The sequence below is a fragment of the Neoarius graeffei genome, chromosome 17 (assembly GCF_027579695.1).
Source record: "Neoarius graeffei isolate fNeoGra1 chromosome 17, fNeoGra1.pri, whole genome shotgun sequence".
NCBI lineage: Eukaryota > Metazoa > Chordata > Actinopteri > Siluriformes > Ariidae > Neoarius > Neoarius graeffei.
Window position 1 is genome coordinate 40,665,999 of NC_083585.1, and position 17,331 is coordinate 40,683,329.

General features: G+C 41.2%; 1 protein-coding gene across 2 annotated transcripts in view; it reads left to right on the top strand.

The window, feature by feature from the left end:
* Positions 1–17,331, top strand: part of arhgap35a (Rho GTPase activating protein 35a) — a 161,599-nt gene that overhangs the window by 111,381 nt on the left and 32,887 nt on the right. For both annotated transcript variants that reach the window (XM_060944210.1, XM_060944209.1), the window contains one exon: positions 8,807–8,948. In XM_060944210.1, coding sequence (XP_060800193.1) covers positions 8,807–8,948 — 142 coding nt within the window. The remainder of the gene's footprint in view (positions 1–8,806; positions 8,949–17,331) is intronic.

The following is a 17,331-nucleotide window of genomic DNA, read 5'->3' on the forward strand; positions in this document are numbered from 1 at the left end:
TGAAATTTTGTTTAATTTGAGCAAGTTTTACCAGAGTTATGCCCTTAATTATTAACAAACTTGTACTTTGGCAATTTCATCAAGGTGTGCTTGCTTTCTGAAATTAACTTCCCTCACAGTTTTTGGAGGAATTTCACAAAACTTGACAGGATTCTTTGTTCTATGTTAGTAATATGCATATTGCAATCTCGCTGAATTCAGTCGCATTTTACCAGAGTTATGGCATCATTGCCAGCAGGGGATATTGTGCTCTCAGAGCACTCTTGTTAACTGTGCGACAGTGTTTTCTGTTTTTCAGTACTCAGTTCAGGCCCTGTCCACACGGCAACAGATTCAGGTGAATCTTATAAAATTGTTTATCGTTTCGGCCTGGCGTCCACACGGCACCGGCGTTTTGGGTGCCCCAAAACGAAATCTTTTGAGAACGGGTTCCAGAGTGGAAAAATCTGGCAATGGCGCCGTTGCGAAGTCGTCTGGATGAGTAGAACAGATTTGTTTACGATGACGTCACAACCACATGACTGTCAGTGCTTCACGCCGGGTAGAAGTGTAACGAACTCGATGCGAGTTGTCAACAAATCCTATAACTTGGTTCATGAAACGTGCTTACAAAATATTTTCACTGCTTTCCAAAACCAAAAACAATCCCGCCAGCAAAAATAGGGGAAAAAAGGAGCGATCTCACCTCTTCAGATGTTGGTTTAAGTCCGACAATACATTCCTCAAAAAGGGCGTAGAAGAACAAAGTAATCCAACAACGTGTAGCATTCAATTTATTCCGGACCATTAAAGAATTCTGAAGGATATCAGAATATTGGCGTACCGGCTTCCATCTACCCCCATTCATTCCTCTTTCCGCGTCTTTCGTTTTACGCTACTGATTAATAATCAAAACTTTATGTGGCTGATGCTACAGAAGAAGGGATTTATGCGCATGCGTCTACTTCTTCTATTGTTCTAGTGTCTCCAATGGGACCGTCTTACAGCGCACGTAGAGGTGTGGCATGTGTATTGCATCATTTTCAGCAAGCGTTGCGTTGCCATATGTACCTGATATTTTACTGATCTGTTGCCCATGTGGATGCGATATTAAAAAAAAAAAAAAAATCTCGTTGCCGCTGTCGTGTGGATGTAGCCTCAGTCTGCTGAGATTTTCTCCTGGGTCTGCATCTGAACTGTGGTCTGCCAGTTGATGAGCCCTTTTATAATGGCTTGAAGTTGCAGTAGTTATTTTACTGTCCTCTTAAAATGAGACTGTGAGATGGACTGACTTCATAGTCCATTTGAAGTAGTATAGAATGGCTAGAGTGCTCTATGATGGTGCATTTGAAAACAGTAATAGTCCTAATCATTTGATGTGTGTGTGTGTGTCAGCTGTTCTTGGTTCACAGCACAGTTGTTGTGTGGAAGATATGCAGCAAAGACTGATAATGCAGGTTCTGGTCTGATGAGCATCAGGCTCTTGCATTCTCTGTCCTCGTCTCTCCCTTTGACTGACAGTACTGCAGACACACTGACGTGCCGCTACAGAGCTTTCAGAGGACAGAGGGAGAAATGGACATCCAGTGCATTTCTCTACAGAACCTTAAATGTTGAATTTACACAATACTAACTGACCATTACCTGGGGGGTCTGTAACATGTTAGCGCTAGTTATCAGTACACTGTATTAGCGTCACTGTTTCCAAAATTATTCCCTATTTCCTATAACATGCACGGTTTTCTTGCTATGTTGTAATGTCCAAAAACATAGTGGAGAATTTCCGGTCCACGCCTTCATTTGCACAATATATTGTCATAGGTAGGGTATAAATTATATAACTTAGAGATTAGATTATTATCTAATCATTTTGTAAAAGCATTTTATAGTAACATGGTCAGTGCCCACGTACTTCCATGTGCTCTTGACATTGACATGGATGTGAAGCATTACATGCACTAGAGGGCAGCTCAGAGTCAAAGGTTTCTGATAACAAGAAACATGGTGACTGGAGGAGATTGTAATCATGTACCTGTTAAGAAAAAGGCAAAAGCAGAGGCAGCATTGTAGACATCATTGATGTTTACAATTTCTTACGAAATTGCATCACCTTTCCTCAAAAAGTTACGCCATTTAAAAAAAAAAAAAATATATATATATATATATATATATATATATATATATATATATATATATATATATAAAATTCTTCATGTGTTGCTTGAACGATTGCCTACACTGCCCCCATGATTTCTGGCGGTACTGCTCTGCTTTGTCTGTATCTGTAAGCTTTCAGAAAACGTACATAAATACGGACAAAATGAACGCAGAGTATGGACAGAAAGCTCCACCATATCCCTATACATATTTTATATTGAACATAAATGAGCCTTAAATACATATGTTATTTACCAGCTGGGAGGTCCGTATGGTGAAATACCGTGACCGAGGTCTTGAAAGTACTGAGCGAGGCCCTCTGGGTCGAGGTCAGTATTCAAGGCCGAGGTCACAGTATTTCACCATACAGACCGACCTTAAGCTGGTAAATAATATATATATTTTTTTCTTTACCAAATTCTAACAGAAAACGAGAGCGCCCAAAAGGGAAAACCGAGCCGAGGCGAGCTGCCATTTTGAATCCTCGTTCACGGCTGTAATGCAAATTGCTTCCTCCTCAGTATACAAGTGCACTTCCATGGCAGGAGAAAAACTACATTTTGCTGCCTATGTAGTCCCCTATTTATACAAATAGGAGTCATTCAGGATTCAGCCATGTTTTTGCTCTGTGTTAGCAAATTACAGGTTTTAGCTTTCTCCTGAAATGTTTTATTTTATTTATTTTTCCTCAGGGTAGTAAAACTCGCTTTCGCTGTGAACACTGTCGTTATCACTGTCCATGCTGTAAAATTAATGCTATTTTCCTGAGAAATGCTGGCAAAAATGTATAAGATTTTTGATAATCTTATAAGTAAATCTTATGAAAAAAAAAGATAAATGTTGACAAAGAATGCTACTATGTTTGTTGTTGTGAACGAGCGAGTCGCCAGAGGTCCGTAACCAGGGTCTGTAACTGGGGCCTGTACCGTAGGATGCGGACCCGCTCACCAGCCAATCAGAGCGCAGGATTTGGACCGTGAAAAAAATAAATAAATGTTATTTACCAGCTGGGAGGTCCGTATCGTGAAATACCGTGACCGAGGTCTTGAAAGTACTGACCGAGGCCTCTGAGCTGAGGTCAGTGTTCAAGGCCGAGGTCACGGTATTTCACCATACAGACCGACCTTAAGCTGGTAAATAATATATTTATTTTTTTCTTTACCAAATTCTAACAGAAAACGAGAGCGCCCGAAAGGGAAAACTGAGCCGAGACGCCATTTTGAATCCTCATTCACGGCTGTAATGAAAATGGCTTCCTCCTCAGTATATAAGTGCACTTCCATGGCAGGAAAAAAACTACATTTTGCCACCTATGTAGTCCCCTATTTATACAAAATTGAGTCATTCAGGATTCAGCCATGTTTTTGCTCGGTGTTTTTGCTCGACCAAAGTTATACAGTATTATGACCTTTATATTGCATAAATAAAGCCATTTGGTGAAACTTTGAAGAAGAGATTGTACTGGTTTAATGTTTTTACCTAACGTAATATTATGTATTAGGATAACATGGTCCAAAATGGGCCTCATTAACTAATGAGATCAAACTGTTAGCAAGTTAGAGGTTTTTAGCTTTCTCCGGAAATTTTTTCTTTTGTCTTCCTCAGGGTAGTAAAACTTGCTTTCGCTGTGAACACTGTCGTTATCACTATCCATGCTGTAAAATTAATGCTGTTTTGAATCCTCATTCACGGCTGTAATGCAAATGGCTTCCTCCTCAGTATACAAGTGCACTTCCATGGCAGGAAAAAAACTACATTTTGCCACCTATGTAGTCCCCTATTTATACAAATAGGAGTCATTCATTCAGGATTCAGCCATGTTTTTGCTTGGTGTTAGCAAATTACAGGTTTTAGCTTTCTCCTGAAATGTTTTATTAGGGCCCGAGCCCTATGGGCGAAGGCCCTATTGTTCTTGTAAGAGTTCACTATTATTATTCTTCCGTCTTCTTCTTCTTCTTTATTTTTCTCCGCTGTTGGGCCATTTTCGGGGCGCTTGCCATGGGCGAAAACGCACGAAATTTGGCACCACTTCCGAGAATTGCCACCGCTACTCAGAACCAAAAGCCCAAACTTGGCCGGGGCTCAGGGCCTCTATAGCGCCCCCTAAGTCGTTGTGATTTTGGCCTCCCGCATTAAGGTGCCTGGTTGCCATATAGTTTGTAGTACTGGCATGCCATTTGGTATGCATATGTATCTCACTAAGCCGGACAAAAATGTAATGCCAATGCATTAGCCACGCCCAACAGGAAGTGAGGTTATTTCACTTTTGTGCGAAATGCATGGCCACGAAGACGGCGCAACTCCTCCTAGACCGTTCATAGGAATGTCACCAAAATTGATACACATCATCTACAGACATGGCTGACAAAAGTTACTAAATACGTTTCACGTAGGTTAAACCGTTCAGAAGTTATACGTCAATCAATTTTCACTTCAAAATTTTACATGCTAAAAAATTCATAACAAATCTTCTAATTGCTCAACACTGCTCATACTTCACACGCTAATCACTCATTGGGCTTCTGACATGTTACCCAATTTCTGTGATATTTCGCCACTGGGGGCGCTATTTTTGGGCAAAAAATCCAATCTTTCCTCAAATTTGGTCAAACTTCACGGCCACCCTCTTACTACCTCCCATGTCATGTATACCACATTTTGGGAATTTTCGTCCATGGGGGGCGCTGTTTTTGGCCGACGCAATTTCTCCAAAATGGGCTTTTGGTTAATAATTCCATAATGCTTTTCCTTCACACCACTACCTTGTGATTGTACGTTGCTGTTGTAGACACTTATTTTTCCAACTCATAATCGCTCATGTACAGCATAGCGCCACCTACTGACATGGGAAAAACCATAAAATTTATTCTTCAAAAATCTATATCTCATCTTCTATTTACTCAATTTTCATCACACTTCATACACAAACTCTTCATAGCTCACCTGACATATACGCCAAATTTTGTGCACTTTCGCCCCTGGGGGTGCTGGTTATGGCAGAAATGATATTGCAGCTTCTGATTTGTCAACCTTGGCAAGCAAACTCTTTACAAGACCCTTATTGGGGCGCTTGCCATGGTCGACAACGCTCGAAATTTGGCTCCTTTTTCTTAGACTGCCACCGCTACTGAGAACCAGAAGCCCAGATCCAGGCGGGCCTCAGGGCCTCTATAGCGCCCCCTAACGTGTTGTGATTTTTGCCTCTCGCATTAAGGTGCCTGGTTGCCATGTAGTTTGTAGTAGTGGCATGCCCTTTGGTACGCATATGTATCTCACCAAGCCGGACAAAAATGTAATGCCAATGCATTAGCCACGCCCTACAGGAAGTGAGGTAATTTCACTTTTGTGCGAAATGCATGGCCACGAAGACGGCGCAACTCCTCCTAGACCGTTCATAGGAACGTCACCAAAATTGATACACATCATCTACAGACATGGCTGACAAAAGTTGCTAAATACGTTTCACGTAGGATAAACCGTTCAGAAGTTATACGTCAATCAATTTTCAATGCAGAATTTTACATGCTTAAAAATTCATAACAAATCTTCTAATTGCTCAACACTGCTCATACGTCACACGCAAATCACTCATTGGGCTTCTGACATGTGACCCAATTTCTGTGATGTTTCGCCACTGGGGGCGCTATTTTTGGGCAAAAGATCCAATCTTTCCTCAAATTTGGTCAAACTTCACGGCCACCCTCTTACTACCTCCCATGTCATGTATACCACATTTTGGGAATTTTTGTCCATGGGGGGCGCTGTTTTTGGCCCACGCAATTGCTCCAAAACGGGTTTTTGGTAAATAATTCCATAATGCTTTTCCTTCACACCACTACCTTGTGATTGTACGTTGCTGTTGTAGACACTTATTTTTCCAACTCATAATCGCTCATGTACAGCATAGCGCCACCTACTGACATGGGAAAAACCAAAAAATTTATTCTTCAAAAATCTATATCTCATCTTCTATTTACTCAATTGTCATCAAACTTCATACGCAAACTCTTCATAGCTCACCTGACATATACGCCAAATTTTGTGCACTTTCGCCCCTGGGGGTGCTGATTATGGCAAAAATGATATTGCAGCTTCTGATTTGTCAATCTTGGCAAGCAAACTCTTTTCAAGACCCTTATTGAGGCGCTTGCCATGGTCGACAACGCACGAAGTGCGAGACCCTATTTTTGCCATGTGTCCAATTCTGTGCTTTGTCGCCATTGTGGGAGTAATGTCTCTTGCCGCAGAAGCTGTGGAAGGTTTTTCGCAGGGACGCATGCCCCCGCCCCCCTTGGCCGCTGGCACGAGGGCCCGTCGAGGCCGCTTGCGGCTTTAATTTTATTTCTTCTTCCTCAGGGTAGTAAAACTCACTTTTGCTATGAAGACTGTCATTATCGCTATCCATGCTGTAAAATTAATGCTATTCTCCTGAGAAATGCTGGCAAAAATTTATAAGATTTTTGATAAAAATCTTATAAATCAATCTTATAAAAAAAAAAGATATATGTTGACAAAAATTGCTACTATGTTTGTTGTTGTTGTGAACGAGCGAGTCGCCAGAGGTCTGTAACTGGGGTCCGTGCCGTAGGATACAGACCCGCTTGCCAGCCAATCAGAGCGCAGGATTTGGACTGCAAAAAAAATAAACTACTTTATTGTTCTTTGAGATAATTGTGTGCGCGCACGCGCATATGCAATGGAATCTGACTGCTGTTGCAAAGTGATGAACAAATTATTGTCTAAAATTGTAAAAATGATTTATTTTTCATGAAATCAGTTTTCTTTATAATAGTGCTCTGTGTAGTGTTCCCAATTTTCTAGATCTTTCTGTTATGAATCCCAGTCTATACATTTATTATTCTATCCACAGTCACTGGATATGAGAAATCACTCGCTCTGATTGGCTACTCTACTACTAGGCTATCAGCTCATATACCATGAGTAGAGAAAACCAAAATGGTGGCGCGTGTTGCTGAACCAACTGAGGATGAAATAAAAACTCTCCTCGAAAACAAAACCCCAAAAAATACAAAAAAAAAGGAACAAAATATGGATTGAAAATATTTGATGGTAAGAACGTATCTTTAAAAAAAATTATTTTTCAAGAATTATTACTGTAGCATTTTTCACAAATTGCTACTGGCATTTCGCCAGTTTGTTTCAGTTTTCATCTTTAAGCATTAAATTTGTTGAAAATTTTTTTTTTTTAAAGACTGGTTCCAAAGCTCAAAGAAATTTGAAAATTACAGAACTGAAATGTCCAAGGAAGAATTAATCAATTCAAGTCAGTTCATGCAGCCATCGATAGGTTTTTAAGAAGTCCGACTAAGCGGAAATGATTTTGTCAGATGTTTTGTATAAAGTTTTTATTTATCAAATTTGCAAAAAATAAAGTTGTTGTGTTTCTCAAAATCCAGTGAATGTGGATAGAATAAAACAGTTGTTCCACTCAATCTCATCGTACATGGATTATCGCCAACTCGATGCTACGCATCTCATCGGCTATCTGCTCATGTACGACTCAATTTCGTCGAATAATTGTTAATTACCCTTAGTTGGCTAATATATTTATTTTCCTGTTTATTTGCCAGTCTGGAACCGAGTATCAGTATTGCAGACAGTACTGACCTGAAATACTTGATCATCTCATCTCATTATCTCTAGCCGCTTTATCCTTCTACAGGGTCGCAGGCAAGCTGGAGCCTATCCCAGCTGACTATGGGCGAAAGGCGGGGTACACCCTGGACAAGTCGCCAGGTCATCACAGGGCTGACACATAGACACAGACAACCATTCACACTCACATTCACACCTACGGTCAATTTAGAGTCACCAGTTAACCTAACCTGCATGTCTTTGGACTGTGGGGGAAACCGGAGCACCCGGAGGAAACCCACGCGGACACGGGGAGAACATGCAAACTCCGCACAGAAAGGCCCTCGCCGGCCCCGGGGCTCGAACCCAGGACCTTCTTGCTGTGAGGCGACAGCGCTAACCACTACACCACCGTGCCGCCCATACTTGATCGTTATCAGTATAATGTTTTTTTTATATATATATTTTTTGTGTGTGTGTTGTGAGCATGTAAATGCCATGACACAGATTGTGCATGTGAACCTAGACCACCAACATGACTGTAAATTTTGGCATACCTCTTGGCACAACATGCATTTTTAGTCAGCTTATATACTAAGATGATGTCAGTATTAGATTAGTATCTGGTATCAACCAATACTTGTAGCTCCAAAATTGATATTATATAGACAATGGAAAAAAAAACCTCATCGGTGGATCAATACTTTATTGATGTGCGTCCCACCCAGCAGAGCTCGCAGCTGTGATTTACTGCTGAATTGCCAGGAGTGCATGTTGGGTTAAGATGCAGTGTTAAGTTTCTGCTCTGCAGTTGTACAAAGTGGTAGTTAATCTCCTTCCTTTAATTTTATATCCTCTAATGCATGACAAGTGGAGTGCAACTAGAGATAGGAAAAAGGTGAATTCTGGTCATATTGCCGATGTTTGAAATAAAAGAAACCCCTGCGTATGTTTTGTACTTTTGTATCCTTTAACATTTATTTTTATTAGTCTTATGTCATGAATTTCTTTGTGCTCATAGGCTGGACACTATTTGAGGCATTGACATTTTTCTCCCGCTTATTTTCTTTTGCAGAAAACAAGGCCAAAGCCTCGCCAGTCCATTTCTAAACCACTGGAGAGTAACTACTTTGGTGTGCCGTTGGTCAACGTGGTCACACCTGAGCGTCCCATCCCGCTATTCATTGAGAAGTGCATCCGCTACATCGAAGCAACTGGTGAGCCCTGTTTATCCCTTAACAGCAACCACAAACAACAGGCTCGATCACATCACTCATACTGACAGCATGAAGATTAAACGGAAAGCTGGAGCTTGTAAGAAAGAGGAGGCTTTTCATTCATTGCTCAGCTGAGCATGTTATCCAGAGTGCATTTATCATCATACATTAAAATATGACAAACTTCTAAGAAATGTCTTGAGGTACTGATTTACGAACAGCTGCGTCTTGTCCAAGTAATCATGAACAGTCCAGATCAGAGATTAGCACTCTTGCTGATTAGGTAAAGGCTGCCAAGGTTAGTGAAGCAGTATGACACAGCAGATGGTGTTGAAACTCCATTCAGACATGATGATGGAGATGAGGATACAGTGCTGGTGGGACCATTACTCAAAAGATAACAATGTTTGCATGTAATTTAATTTCCTCCTCCACTTTCTCTCAGCATCAGGTTTCTCATTGGAGTAATTTTGACTTTCCATTCACCTGTTTGTAGCTATTTTTCTTTCGATCTATTATATCATGTTGGTCTACTAGATCATGTTTTTTTTCCCCCCCTTCATTTGGAGTGTCTCTCTGCACCTGGGTGAAGATGGCATTGTCCACACAATACAGCCATTTTAAATATATAAAAGTGTGCATGCCTGGCATTGGCACAATCTTTTACAGCAATATTAATTAAGTTTGTCAAGTACCAAAGCAGAGCACTGTGTGGATGTTGCCAATTAGCCTGGGCCCGCCCATCCTAAGCGTGACGCAACACGAGGGCCTGTTCCGAGCTTAGTCTGGCCAGGCAGGCTATCTACAGCATTTCCAAGCTCCCGAAAAATCGGGAACCAATCAACTTTGAGCATCTCCAACGGCTCTGGGTAGAGGCGTGTTCAAGGCAGTGACGTAGTAGAACTGCGACCGGAAGCCATAGATTGTTTACAGAATCTATGCCGGAAGCGCTTCATTCACATCACGAACATGGAGCAGCGGCAAGCCTTTAACACAGCGGTAGATGCTGTATTGAAAGCATTCAACGGGAAGTTCTCATTGAAAACGGAGCAAAGAGCAGCCCTGGAGGTATTTATCTTCTTCCTGTTACTCAAGCAGTTTCCGTCACGTCACATACGTCAGAGGAAAGAGTGATGTGATTGGTTTAAGCTTCGTCACAGCCTTTTCTGGCTTCGACCAGTAGCAAACTGAGGCATTTCAGGGAGGCGGGTCAACCACGGGCTCTGGGAAACGGTTTGGCTTAATAGCTTGGCCAGACCAAATGCTCGCAGAGCTTTGAAGTCGCGTTAGCCAGGCTAGTTGCCAATAGCTTTTCAGCTTAAGTAGCTATCCGTATATGCTAACAAACTAGTTAGATGTAATTTAAACATTTATACAGTGTAATTGAAACCAAGTATAGTTAGCCAGCTAAAATTATATTTTGTTAAACTTGTTGCAAAGGCCATTAGCATGCTAACTAACCTTAGGCTAGCTATTATTTTGGATAAACCAGTAGCTAAATTGCCAACAGGCTAATTAACATTTGACTAATTTATTTTTTATATATTTTTATTTTGTACCGCGAGTTGGCCTAGTGGTTAATGTGTCCATCTCTTGATCGGGAGATTGCGAGTTCTACTTGCGGTCGGGTCATACCAAAGATGATCATAAAAATGGTACCTACTGCCGTCTGGCAAGGCACACTGCAATACAGATGCGAGTAGGGAGTTAAACTCTCGTGGTTACCAGCGGACTAGCCCCCCACTGTAACGCTAGCTGTATAGGCATGAGGCCAAGGGCTATGGAAACGGAGATCGGCACCGCCCAATGCGCCTGATTGTATGGCACTGGAAGGACTTTAGACTTTAATTACTTTATTGTATAAATCAACAGTGGAGATCATTAGCATGCTGACTATATTGTGTATAAACGAGCAGCTAAGTTGCCAGCAGGCTAATTAACATTTGACTAACTACTTTATTGTAAATAACGCAGTAGTGAAGATCATTAGCAGGATCTTCACTACAGCGACACGGTGATGTAGTGGTTGGCACTGTCGCCTCACAGCAAGAAGGTTCTGGACTCAAGCCCAGGGGCCTTTCTGGGTGGAGTTTGCATGCTCTCCTCATGTCTGTGTGGTTAACATGGAGCAAGCTTGGGCTGAAGTGCTCTTGAGCAAGGCACCTAACCCCTAACTGCTCCCCGGGCGCTGTAGCATAGCTGCCCACTGCTCTGGGTATGTGTGTGTGCACTCATTGCTCACTTGTGTGTGCGCATGTGTGTGTTCACTGCTTCAGATGGGTGAAGTGCAGAGGATGAATTTCACTGTGCTTGAGTGTATATGTGACAAGTAAAGGCTTCTTCTTTGTCTTCTAGCATGCTGACTAACCTCAGGCTAACTACTATATTGTGTAAGCTAGTAACCAAGTTTGCTAACAAATGTTAGCCCACATGCTTCCAGATTGACGACCAAATCAAACTACAGGGTGTGAATTGGGAGTGACCTAAAGTGGGTGCAGGCAGTACGTTTTTATTTTTTAACCGCTCTTCAAATCACCTTGGCCATGTTGTTTTTCTGTCTGTCTCTCTAAAATTTTTCTTTTTTTTTTTTTTTTTTTCTTGTGCACTTGGGTGAAGTGAAAGCTTCATACAAAGCTCATGCTTTCTATGCAGTGATTTTGTGACTTATTAACTGCAAACAGGGTTCATGGGGTTTGCTGTTTGTTCAATCCCACTGTCTCCTCTGATGTCCAACAAACTGTTTTGTAATTATTGCGGGCTCAACGTACAGTACAGAATGCTGGTCTAAAATTGACAGTCACTATACTTTGCAGATGTTTTGCATACGTGTTGCATCCAGTCCGAATTCAAGATAATAGCAAGCCATGATGTTTCCAGATGTTTGCGAGTGTCTTTTTGTTGTGACCCTCTTTCACAATCACTTTCCCTTTCGTCACACAAATTGCACCCTGCGGTTGGTCTTTGTCTGTTAAATAGCCTGTTTCTTGAAAACATGTTTCATGGATATGCTGAAGGATGAAACTCCCAGCACCAGCAAGAGCCTTTCAGCAATCAATCACAGTGAGCAGTGAGATCTGATTATTATGGTGTGGGATGGTTTTGAGATTTTGAGTAACCTACATCCTCTCAAATTGTTGTCTATATTAATGCTGTGTTTCTGTAGCTTTCAGTGTGGGATGTACATGTGTTAATCACATCTGTGTGTATGGCCAGCAGAGATTTGATTTGGGTCAGTAGCATTAGCGTGGTTAGCTTGCAGGGATTAGAGTTGTCCACAGGGAACGAGTTCGCTGGCGCATGTATATGCCTGTAGTGTAATTCTCTGTGTTGGGGAGAACAGATAGCAAATCCTTGGGAAAGGCAGATGTCCAGCACAATCTAAAATGAAGTAGTAAACTGTGAGCTGTGCAAAAATATCAGCTGCATGCATAGTTTATAGTCCATCATCATCTATCTCTGACTGGAAATGAAGAATCTCAAATTTGAATGTCGGGAATGTAAACCCCACCCTTTGGACCAAGTGTTTTTACCACTAGGGGGCATGATGAAGTATTGAGGAGCTTTTGTTTCTTTTCTGTGTGTGTGTGTGTGTGTGTGTGTGTGTGTGTGTTTCTGCAATAGCAATGGGATGCTGAGCCTTGTGCTGTAATTTTCTGCTCAATAGCTTCCCCATAGAGATCAATATCTGAGAGCCGGAAATGAGCCCAGTCTTTGGCCTCAGTTCATATCTGGCATCTTTGGGTGGAGCCCACTGCTACAACTGCCCACACTCTGATGCACTGATAGCAATGACAGCAACACACTCACTTAAATACACTTCTTGCCTTGTTAATTACCGTATCTTCCAAATATCACTGCAGGCTATTTAGATTGGAGTTTAAATTCTTTCATGACTGACAGAAGCAGACATCCTTCTGGCACTTGTGATTTGTAAATGAATGCATTTCAGGATGAAGACATATAGCGTGTAATGTGCAGTAAACTTGGCAGAAGTTCAGTGATGTTCAGCGAAGCTGTTTAAAACGGAAGCTTTCTCCTTTTTTTTTTTTAAATCAGCCATATGGTAAGAAATAATTCAGACCTTTCCCAATTAACTAATTACAGAGGATAAAAATTAGATAATGATTAATGTGCATTTAATACCATGGCCCGTGTTTTGCTCCACATCACTCGGGCAAACCACATTACCCCCTCTGAGAGCTGTATTACCCTTTCTTAATGATTGGGATTTTCTAGCCAGATGTGCTTAGTCACAGTTGCCAAAGTGTGTTTTAACACACACCAGCACTGTTTCGCTTTCATTTCATTACGAAAGTAAGCATAGACCCTGGATAGACGAGACTTTTTTTTTTTCCCCCCCTCTCTTTGTGGAAAATGAAGACTTTAGCCACCTGGGCGGCACGGTGGTGTAAGTGGTTAGCACGGTCGTCTCACAGCAAGAAGGTTCTGGGTTCGAGTCCAGCGGCTGGCGGGGGCCTTTCTGCGTGGAGTTTGCATGTTGTCCGCGTGGGTTTCCTCCAGGTGCTCTGGTTTCCCCCACAGTCCAAAGACATGCGGTTAGGTTAATATGAGACGGCCTTGGGCTGAAGTGCCCTTGAGTGTGTGTGTGTGTTCACTGCTTCAGATGAATTAAACGCAGAGAGGAATTTCACAAGCGTGTGATGAAGAAAGTTGTTGTTGTTCTTGACATATGACCCCTAATATGATGCACATTACCTGTCATAAGTTTGGACACCCGTACTTGTTCATAGATTTTTCTATTTTCTACGTTTTAGAAATAATAAATGAAATAACATATGGAACATGTATGGAATTATGTTCAACAAAACCGTTTCATATTTTTTAGATTCTTCAAAATAGCCCCCGTTTACCTTGACGCTTTACACACTATTGGCATTATCTTAATCAGCTTTATGAGGTGGTCACCTGGAATGCGTTTCAATTAACAGGTGTGCCTCGTCAAAAGTTAATTAGTGTAATTTCTTGCCACCTTAATGTGTTTGAGATCAAGCAGTAAATAATAAAAATACAGTAAATAGCCCTAGTCCACAACTGTAGAAATCCACATTGTCAAGAACCACTCAACTAAGTAAAGAGAAACGACATCCACCATTACTTTAAGACATGAAGTGACTCTTAATTAATAAAAATAAAGAAAAACCATTGAATTAGAAGGCATGTCCAAACTTTTAACTGGTACTGTACGTCTTGAGAAGTTGTTTTACTTTTATTTTGGTGATCCATGCCCCTCTCTTTCATATTACTTAGGCTCTGTCCACCAATTGTTCCTTAAGCTTCCTTTTTATTGTTTTTGTACCCCTGTCCGCTTCTCCATTTTTCTTCCCTTTTCCCTTCATTTCTTTTTCTTTACTATCTTTCTGTCAACATGTGTTGGCATGCCTTATGCAGTCTGGTATTCAGGGCTGACATAAAGGCCAGTAGGCATTGCCATTGCTTCAGCATGGTGACCCTGTCACTAATGGGAGTGCTGCCTGTATACCTGGAGTATAACCACATTTAGACACCACTTAGACCTCGTATTAACCTGCATCTCAGGTCATCTGATCACAATTGGCCAGTAGTAAGTGCTGGTGTGAATGGGGTAAAGTTTTTTTGGATGGGGTTAGGAAGTCATGTAGCCACATAATGAGTCACAGAAACCTTAATCAGCAAAAGTACTGTTAGTCTGAAAATATATCATCCAGTTACCAACTTGAGGAAGCGTAAGAAAGTATCCACTAGACCAGGGGTTTTCAAAGTGTGGGAGAGTCAGCCCCCCCTCGGAGAGCATATAAACAACAGTGCCCCCCCTTACAATTTTTGTTGTTGCTATACTTGATGTTCCATTCGTATTTTTAAAAAATGGTTGTTGTACACATTATTTTTTTCTTTTTCACATTTTAAACATCTGTGCTTTTTAAAACATCTTGTTTTACACATTTTAAACATCCCATAGCATCGTTAGCTAGCACCTCTTGGCAGACAACACACTGTGGCAGTGGAGCATCTTCAGATCCAGTCCATGAAAATCCAAACTTTAAATAATCGTGGTCATACTTCCTTCTTTTTCCAGTCCCCCAGGATTCCGCGGGCCTTTTTTGTGATTGTTGTGGGCTAAAATGTCTGATGTTGCGGGGGGGGTTCCAAAAAAATTGCGATGAAAGTTGCGGTGTTTTTTAGGTTTTTGTTGCGATTACATTGTGGGAGGAAGTGAAAGTTGCGAGAAATTGTTGCGATTTTCTCTTTTTGTGATTAAAACTGAGTGATATGTTAAATATTAAGTTATTACTGAAAAACTATTGATTAAAAAAACAAAGAGAAATGGTCCCATAAACAACTTTACCAATATAAAAGATTACCAGGACTACAAAAATGCAGAAAAATAGGCTTTACTTATCCAAATGCACCTGTTGGTTCAAAAGTTAGTGCATAGAACCTCACAGCACAACATGAAGTTACCTTAAAATATAATATAAATGCCTCAGCTTTTATGTAAGAAAAAAAAAACTATTAACACTAGTGCTGTGTGCAGGCAGTCTCTCCTGAAGACTAAATTAAACAATAATTATAAACTAATAAAATAAATGGCTCAGGCTTCATAGAAGAAAAAAAAAAATTTGAACAGAATCTCACAGTATGATGCTGAAGCTGCCTAAACAATGGAAAATAAAATACCATTTTGGCAAAAATGTTGGCATCCATTAATTTCTTGTATTAAGTAAAAAAAAATAAAGTGCACAGTCCTTCACTGTAAACATAACACACTTTCAGTGTTGCCAGATACTGCTGACGTTTTCCAGTCCAAAATATGTTCAAAACCCGCCAAAATGCACTTGAAATCGCCCAATCTGGCAACACGACGCGCATGCTGCTTCTCTTGATCACACGGAAGTAAGGCGGAAGGTAGTTTGTCGACGTCACCTCAAGACGACGCCAACGATTGGTCAAATTTGCGGGAAAGTTGCGGTGATTGGATATAATTGCAACACTGCCCTGAATTTGCGGGGATTGGTTGAATTTGCGCTGAAGTTGCAAATCGCAACATCCTGGAGGCTCTGTTTTTTTGCTTGGCCCAGACTTTGTCTCCTCACTCACTGTAGCTTTAGGTACTAAAAACTGATCCCTTTTGTCTCTCACGTTGCGCCCCCCCTGAAGAACTCTGGCGCCCCCCAGGGGGGGCGCGCACCACACTTTGAAAAGCCCTGCACTAGACCAGTGTTTCTCAACCACTGGGCCGTGGCCCAAGCGCTGTGTAGTAGGCCGCAATTTTTTTCATGTTGAAGTTAATTTTTTTTTTTACTCGTAGTAGGGTGCAATTGCGGGGTTGCATCTGACGTCAAATCCACCTCATTAAGCTCCGGTCACACTACAGCTCGTGATGCTTTGTGATGGGTTATCGATGAAAATTAGGCATTTTGATGGTGTTGCATGGCGATTTTATATATATACATGTGAGCTAAAAGTTGTGGTCACACAGTAGGTGAACACTTGACTGTCATGCCTTTGTGTGCTTGAGTCTGGCGCAGCTCAAGCAGCCGCGCACACTTGTGGAGCACGTTGTGTGCATGTACTTGGGACCCAGTCGTTATGGGAAACACCTGATACTGATTTGAGCACAATCAGCACGCACTGTTTTCACAGAGGCTTTGCAAAGCATTATCATCACTGTCCCGTTTGTTTCTAGCCATGTTTATAACGCTGTTTAAATATTGTGCTTTATGATTCTGCTTTCTATTTTGCTTTTATAAATATCATGCCTGCTAATAAACACACTTCCTGCACTTAGATCTGTCGACCGCTGTCTATCTTGTAGTGTCCTGATCCCCAGATCTTTAACCCAGCCACATATAAAAAGTTGTACGCCTTCATGCTGTTCCAGGTTTTCATCTGTGTGTCCATGTAGAATGATGTCTGCAGCACCAGGTAGTTTTGAGATGTCAGGGAAGTCAACAGATGGATCATTTTCCAACTCATAGGAAAAATCCTGTACTAGCATGTAAGGATCTAATCCCGTTGAGTGGTTTCTGTATCCACTTCTTTTGAGTGTACTACTTGGTTTTAATAACTTGCTTGTTTGCTGAACACAAACATGGCAATAAGTTCTTGTGTTAATGGACCAGACTCCATTTTTGGATCATTAATCCCTTTTGAGTGAGAATGACCTGCATGCATGGCTTAAAGTGCCATTCCACCATTGGATGTATTCTTTGGCGTAAAATACAATATATTTTGACAACATATATAAATGGTATCACTAGATAGAGAAATCTTTTAGCTTCAAAATGATATATCAAACATAATTTTTTGACAACGACAAGTATATTAATTTTGTGACCAAAGTCACCTACCCTTTTAATTTCCGCGTGTAATGTCATCGGCAGGT